This window comes from Bison bison, unplaced genomic scaffold (assembly GCF_000754665.1).
Source record: "Bison bison bison isolate TAMUID 2011002044 unplaced genomic scaffold, Bison_UMD1.0 scf7180017863950, whole genome shotgun sequence".
In the NCBI taxonomy this organism is placed as follows: domain Eukaryota; kingdom Metazoa; phylum Chordata; class Mammalia; order Artiodactyla; family Bovidae; genus Bison; species Bison bison.
The window spans coordinates 2,113,719-2,121,678 of NW_011494522.1; the positions used below are offsets into that span (position 1 = coordinate 2,113,719).

Consider the following 7,960-nt stretch of genomic DNA (forward strand, 5'->3'; position numbering starts at 1 on the left):
AGGACTGATGCTGAAGCTGAAACTCCAATACTTTGGCCACCTCATGCGAAGAGTTGACTCATGGAAAAGACCCTGATGCTGGGAGGGATTGGGAGCAGGAGGAGAAGGGAATGACAGAGGATGAGATGGCTGGATGGCATCACCAACTCGATGGACGTGAGTTTGTGTGAACTCCGGGATTTGGTGATGGACAGGGAGGCTTGGCTGGCTGCGATTCATGGGGTTGCAAAGAGTCGGACATGACTGAGCAGCAGAACTGAACTGAAATATGATTTCTATTTAATTCACTAATGAAGTCTACCTAGATTCTCTCTTGATGACTTTGGCTCTTTGACCATGGTCAAGGTACTTCCTTGCATTTCGGTTGTCTCATCTATGAGATAAAGTGCTTAGATGACTCACAAGGTTTGTTTTGGCTCTAACAAGGTATGCTTCCATGAAATGGAAAGTCGGTATATCTGGCTTCAGTAGCTTTATTCAAAGGGCAAATATTAAAAAGACACAATTAATTTTCATGCCATTATGAGTTTTCATTTACTCCATGGAATATATCATTGGGATAAATGATTTTCTAAGTGCTGTTTAATCTAGGTATTCAGTAAAAATCACTAGCATAGCATTTAATTTGGCGAGAAAACTCAGAATTCATTAAACTGCCAATGCTACAGACTTACCTGAGATTCCTATTGAATCTTAATACAGGTAACCTAATTAATTAAAGCAAATAGGGTGATACTTTGTTAAGCTTATAAAACTAAAACTGCATTGAAATGATCTATACAAAGCTGTGTTGACTATTTTTAGAGAACTTCTTCTCAGAAAGCCTAAAATTCTTATTTGGTCAGATTGCAAGTCTTTTTGAGTAAATGTGGCTCTCTCTGTCTGTGGCTAGATCTCCGCATCAGAAGACAGCATTCCTCTGAAAGCGTTTCTAGTATTAACAGTGCCACAAGCCATTCCAGCATTGGCAGTGGTAACGATGCCGACTCCAAGAAGAAGAAAAAGAAAAATTGGGTAAGCTATTAGCATTCATCTAATTCACAAACTTATTACTGCACAGTGAGGCAGGATTTTTCCTTTTGGGCTTTAGAGATTCACAGCAGTTTACAGTGTCTCATTCAAGTGACTCACCCCTCAAATTCTATACTCATCAAAAAGCTCAGGGCAGCCTGTCGCTGAAGAACAGACATCTTGGAGTTGGGACTAACTGAACTTAGATTTGAATCCCAACTCTGATGCTTACTTTTTGGCTCTTAGGCAAGTTACTTCACCTTTTGGCGAGCCTAAATTTTCTCATTTGTAAAAACTGGATAATTATACTGACTTTACAGGGATATTGTAAAGAAAAATAGAGTAGTATCTATAAATAAATGGCTCAAAGCAGGACCTTATTGTGAAGGTGGAGATGAAGAAGAAGAAAAGGATGAGGGTGATGATGGTGGTGGTGTTAGTAGTGGCGATGATGGTGATGGTGGTAAAGATGCTGATGGAAGAAGAGGAGAAAAAATAGAATTGGTAAAAAAGAAAGACGAGTCCTTGCAAACTTCTGCACCCCTTGCATCAACAGAGCTTCTGGTGTGAAAGTACCACTGTATCAGAAATCAATTCTGTATATTTTCACCAAAAGAACATAGGAGAAATATAAAAATGTACTTTAACAGAACTACCCCTTGTTAGCTAGAACTATCCCTTGTTAGCTAATTTATGATATAAAGTAATTGCTGAAAAACTGAGGGGAAGATGCTACCACTACAAAATGTTTAAAAAATAATAAAGTAAAGGATTTTTTTGACTGCTATGAAAGAAAAGTAAATTTTAAATAAGTAGAACTCTTGATGAAATCCAAAATGAAATTAGGAAAGGATTTTACTAGAGTGCTTTCTGTAAATAATGAGAGAAATATCTTTTTTGTTTTAAAAACAATGTTGATGCAGGTAATATTTTAAAATACTGATCAGCCTTCCTTCCCTTGGTTTGTAATTGCGCACTCTTTCATGTTTCTGCAAGGTGAACTCTAGAGGAAGTGAGGTGAATATAAATCGTGGACAGTCTGGCATGCATCTATAAAACACCCACCCTTGGCATGAATGCTATTCATTTTGGCAGGAAGCTTTTATACCTTTTAAAAACAGATTACCTTGTTTGTCTTTTCTTTGTGTCTTTTCATTTTAATCTTCAATTTTAAAGAGAAGTAAAACTACTTTCCAAATAGCGCTGTAGGGCGTACCAATTCTGGTTTGCATAGTCTGGGAACTGAAAATTTGAATAGAAACTCACGATTGATGAAGTGTTAGGTGAATTTGATTTCATTTTGCTTTTTAAGTTTGTACTGTCAGCAGGCCCTGACTTGACAGTAGAGCTAAAGTGGCCATTTAAAACAAATTGCCTTGAAGAGAGGAGCCTTCTGAAAGGAGATCCCTTCAAGGTACTTCGTTTTAAATGAGTGCTCTGATGGCCATGCCCTTGTCCCTGCACTGTTTAAAAGCCTTCCATGTTTGCGCTGTGCTGGATTAATACAAAAATAAAACAGAAACACAAAACACGGTATCTTTTTTTTTTTAATTAGAGATACCGTGCTGCAGCTGTTAATCCTTTGCTTATACATACTGACCCCAGGCAGTGGCTAGGATGGCACTTGCAAACTAACGGCCCAAAGCGAGATGCCCCCAGTGCAAATAGACAAGGAAGGTAATTTCTGTCCTTTCTTGCAGCTGAGAAGCTCATTCAAACAAGCCTTTGGGAAGAAAAAGTCCACCAAGCCCCCTTCCTCACATTCGGACATTGAAGAGCTTACAGATTCGTCCCTCCCAGCATCCCCCAAGTTGCCCCACAATGGGGGTGACTGTGGGTCAGCCTCTATGAAGCCCTCCCAGTCTGCCTCTGCGTAAGTCACCCCCTCTGCAGCACAAGGAAGAATCTATTGAAGACGACTTCAGGCCAGGCCCACGTGTGTGTTCTGAATGGAATCGCAGCATCGTCTCTGTGTCCGTTATTTCCAGATCTTCCTTAGAATAGCAGACAGCATTCATTTCTCTTCTGTTTTCCATTCATTAGAACGTGAATGATTCTTGATCTCATTCTCCCCTTTTCTAAGTTATTATTTTCACTGGCATTTGTCCTTGTATCTATCTAACTGTGCATTAAATGCAGGTCACCCCTTGTCTGGCCACCAAAGAAACGGCAAAATGGCCCTGTGATCTACAAGCATAGATCCCGGTAAAATGGAGTGTGATGCATGAAAACTGCTCAGATCCCAGTTCTAACCTAAGCAGTGTTCACTCCTGCTTTCTCTAAAATCACTCGCATGTGTTTCAACAATGACTACCTCCTCTGCCCTCCTGTTGTGGAAGTAAAATTTTGTTACCTTAAGCCAAACTGCAATCCATTTTTCTTCAATTGTGTTAGATAATCTAGCATAGCATTTTTTATAGTATCCCACTAGAATGTTATAAGAAAGAATAAAACATGTAGAAGGTTAAACATGTGCTCTGATAATTCTCTTTGTTCTGTACACTGTTCAGTTCAGAGTCCATGTGTGCCCGTGACGGCAGCTCCCCGGAGCTGTCATATACACAAGGCCACAAATAGAACCATTTAAGACCGTACACACTCTGTTTAATTCCCTTACTTAGAAGAACATAGCACGGTCATTTTGTGACCAGCAACTTAATCCTCACATTTTAAATAGAAAAGCTACTCATTAATACAACAGAAATTCTTTTTGACACATTTCCTCCCAAGCTGTCTACAAAACAACAACACAACAGCAGTGAGGATGTCGTGTATGTGACCTTCAAGCAGCCCCAACTAGCCCGCTTGTTTGGGTTGAAACCTTGCTTCAGTTTCATTAGCTGACCTCCTAAATCAGCCGAGCCTACCAGAAGGATTATATAACACTCATCCATTATTTAAATGTCCAAAACTAATCTCCCTGATTTATTGTCTACAATATTTATTTTGAAGTTTTGTGGTAACCGGGAGATAGTATTATGGCAAAATAAGATTATTCTTTGCAAAATTTTATAAAACTAGAAATCAACATTTTGATACATAATAACTTTGTTTTAAACAAATTTAATATGTTGCAAATAGAAGGTTAAGTCCCTTGAAAAAATGGTTGAATGAGATATAGTAATACTCTGACTTTCAGCCCCACAAATATTAGCAACAAGGGAATTTTGAGTATCAGTTTCTATACAGTAAAGATAGGTTGTTTTTAAACTTCAAAAAATAGAGATTAAAAAAAGAGAGAGAGACAAAGGCCTACTCTTTTCCGTTTTGAACCTATGAATGTATTTCTGTTTGTAAAACTCTTTTTCCTTTTCTCTAGGTTTTGCCAGCAGCAAATAATCTCTGTACCTGCTGGATATTATTGCAGTTCAGCTTTTAAAAGAATCATTGCCTTTCCTAATCCTCTGGCTTCCCCAACTGCTGATTTTGTGCTTGTTTCTTTCTTCAGGATCTGTGAATGCACAGAGGCTGAGGCAGAGATAATTCTGCAGTTGAAGAGTGAGCTCAGAGAAAAGGAATTAAAATTAACAGATATTCGGCTGGAGGCCCTCAGCTCTGCACATCATCTCGATCAGATCCGGGAAGCCATGAACCGGATGCAGGTTGGTCTGTAAGCACCTTCAAGGAGTGAACAGGAGAGCTTTGAAATGCTGCTTATTCTCTTGTCTCAGTTATTGTAAAAGCAAATCTCACATTTAAATCCCTTTTGGAAATGCACTCTTTTTATTTAATCTCCGCAACTCCTTTCCTAATATCGGTTGGAGAATTTTGTAAAATCCAGCTTTGGAAATGGGAGTGCAAACTGGCTGGTTGCACTCAAGGACCATTGAAGGCACCTTTACTAGTGATTGAACTGGCTGAGAGCTAAGTTTTCAGAGAAACTACTGCAGCCCTTGCTTCTTGACTTCCCCGTGATTTACCTTTTGGTAACTTCTTCCTATAATTTTGAAATCTGACTTTCAAACACCTTTACCTGTTTTTTATTGAAAAACAAATGAAATGAGGAAAGGACAGAAATATAACACAAGCTTTCTAAATATGAAAGTAAAAGTGATGTAGAATGCCATCTGTAAAAGTAAAGCTTTTGTATATCTTGGAAGGATCCGAAGGCTAAATTCAGAACCAGTCTGTGCTCAGACTTTCATTTTATTATTGTCAACCAATAATCACTTGGTACCGCAGATGACTGAAACAGGAAAAGCTCGTTGCCAAGCAGATTCCTATACCACTGATATATTCATCAAAAGGCTTGTGTTGTTTTTATGAGCTTAGTGCTCTGTTTCGAAGGAACAAAAACTTTTTCAGACGTTAGCTAGGATTCTGAAGTGATAATTTTAAATCACTTCATTTATATAACTTTTGTTTTACTGTGATTTTCAACTCTTCCTGAATTCAGAATATTACAAAGGGCATTTTCTTCTATGAGATATTAATAGTATTGCATTAAATTTTTAAATTTTATTTTATTAAAGCATAGTTGATTTATAATGTTGTATTACAAAGTTTCAGATGCACAGCACAGTGATTCAGTTATATATATATACCTGAATATAGATAGATACATTCTTTTTAAATTCTTTTCCCTTATAGGTTTTTACAAAATATTGAGTATATAGTAGGTCTCTCTGTTGGTTATCTGTTTTTATATATGTTGTAGTGTTTAATTCTAAAATGAGAAATGGAATGACCTCTTCAATTATGTTATTCTTAATTCAGGTGAGACCACATCCTGGAAAACTCCTCAAATATATGATAGATTTTTTTTTAAGTGTGAAAAAATTCCACTGGTCAGTGTATCTATATTTGTGAATATCTGAATATGTATATATGGGAGACAGAGAAAGAGATTTACTTTTCCTTCTTTGGAAGGAAATCTTGTTTTCATAATTTGTAGTTGTTTTTTAATATCTCACCACATTAAAAAAAAAAAAACACCACTGATTAACACTACTACTAAAAGAGTTGATACCCTTTTCTCTTCAAGTTAGCGCCATGTTTTTCAATTTCACAACAGAACGAGATTGAAATACTGAAGGCTGAAAATGACCGGCTGAAGGCGGAGACGGGGAACGTGGCGAAGCCTGCTCGGCCCCCGTCCGAGTCCGCGAGCAGCACCTCCTCCTCCTCCTCGCGCCAGTCCTTAGGGCTCTCGCTCAACAATCTGAACATCGCGGAGTCTGTTACCTCAGGTGATTTTGCGCGCACAGTGCCTAATCACAGCATGCCTAGGACTTCACAAGCGAGGACACCTCGAATTTGGAGACCCTTGCCCACCACTGCCCTCACCCATTCCCTCTTCAAAGCGTTAACACCCTAATTCTCAGAGATAGCCCTTTTTCCTTGTAAGTTCATTCTCAGTCATGATCATCTTAAAAGAACATTCTGTGTAAAAGAGTGAAACGACTTAGACATACGGTTTTCATATCATTTTTTAAAACACTTGTTTGTGCTTGACAAGTACTTCCTCCAGGATTACAGATAGGACGAAGGAGTAGTATTCTCTGATGATGGTTTGTACTCATCACTGTATAATCAGAACCCCGTGCATTTTGATAGCGTTTTGCCCATTTACAGGTGTTTCAGGCACTATTCCTAAATTTGACTAGTAATCCTGCATTTTGCAGCCCAGGGAGAATACAGTGCTCCTCTGTCACCGGGCTACAGCTCTATTAAACCGTCACCAAACAGACAAAAAGGAAACTCTGGGTTCCAGTACTGAGTTTAGAATAAGGGTAGCATTTTAGTCAGTTGCAAATAGAATCATATAACCTAACGTCTTAATATCTGATGAACTATTCAGTTATAAAGTATAACTGCTCCTTTAATTGAGTGCACACACACAGCATTTAATCATTTTTGTATACATAAAAGACTTGGTTGAGAAAGATTTACAGGAGGACCTGTGGTGATTACAAAGCACAGCCACTAGATGACGCTTGAAAACCAATAATATACATGTTCCTGGGCAATTTTAGTTCGGTTCAGTTCAGTCGCTAAGTCGTGTCTGACTCTTTGCGACCCCATGAATCGCAGCACGCCAGGCCTCCCTGTCTATCACCATCTCCCGGAGTTCACTCAAACTCACGTCCATCGAGTCAGCGATGCCATCCAGCCATCTCATCCTCTGTCATCCCCTTTTCCTCCTGCCCCTAATCCCTCCCAGGATCAGTCTTTTCCAATGAGTCAACTCTTCACATGAGGTGGCCGAAGTACTGGAGTTTCAGCTTTAGCATCATTCCTTCCAAAGAATACCCAGGGCTGATCTCCTTTAGAATGGACTGGTTGGATCTCCTTGCAGTCCAAGGGACTCTCAAGAGTCTTCTCCAACACCACAGTTCAAAAGCATCGATTCTTCGTCGCTCAGCTTTCCACACAGTCCAACTCTCACATCCATATATGACCACTGGAAAAACCATAGCCTTGTCTAGACGAACCTTTGTTGGCAAAGTAATATGTCTGCTTTTCAATATGCTATCTAGGTTGGTCATAACTTTCCTTCCAAGGAGTAAATGTCTTTTAATTTCATGGCTGCAGTCACCATCTCCAGTGATTTTGGAGCCCCCAAAAATAAAGTCTGACACTGTTTCCACTGTTTCCCCATCTATTTCCCATGAAGTGATGGGGCCAGACGCCATGATCTTAGTTTTCTGAATGTTGAGCTTTAAGCCAACTTTTTCACTCTCCTCTTTCACTTTCATGAAGAAGCTCTTTGGTTCTTTGTCACTTTCTGCCATAAGGGTGGTGTCATCTGCATATCTGAGGTTATTGATATTTCTCCCGGCAATCTTGATTCCAGCTTGTGCTTCTTCCAGCCCAGCATTTCTCATGATGTACTTTGCATATAAGTTAAATAAGCAGGGGGACAATATACAGCCTTGACGTACTCCTTTTCCTATTTGGAACCAGTCTGTTGTTTCATGTCCAGTTCTAACTGTTGCTTCCTGACCTG

At 39.1% G+C, this 7,960-nt stretch overlaps 1 protein-coding gene across 4 annotated transcripts in view; it reads left to right on the forward strand.

Annotated features, from left to right (window-relative positions):
- The window catches only part of NAV3 (neuron navigator 3), an 898,556-nt gene that overhangs the window by 855,859 nt on the left and 34,737 nt on the right, over positions 1-7,960 (forward strand). For 3 of the 4 annotated variants that reach the window (XM_010833878.1, XM_010833876.1, XM_010833879.1), the window contains 5 exons: positions 893-1,014; positions 2,008-2,028; positions 2,712-2,884; positions 4,460-4,613; positions 6,026-6,200. In XM_010833878.1, coding sequence (XP_010832180.1) covers positions 893-1,014; positions 2,008-2,028; positions 2,712-2,884; positions 4,460-4,613; positions 6,026-6,200 — 645 coding nt within the window. The remainder of the gene's footprint in view (positions 1-892; positions 1,015-2,007; positions 2,029-2,711; positions 2,885-4,459; positions 4,614-6,025; positions 6,201-7,960) is intronic. The other variant, XM_010833877.1, reaches the window with a different exon arrangement.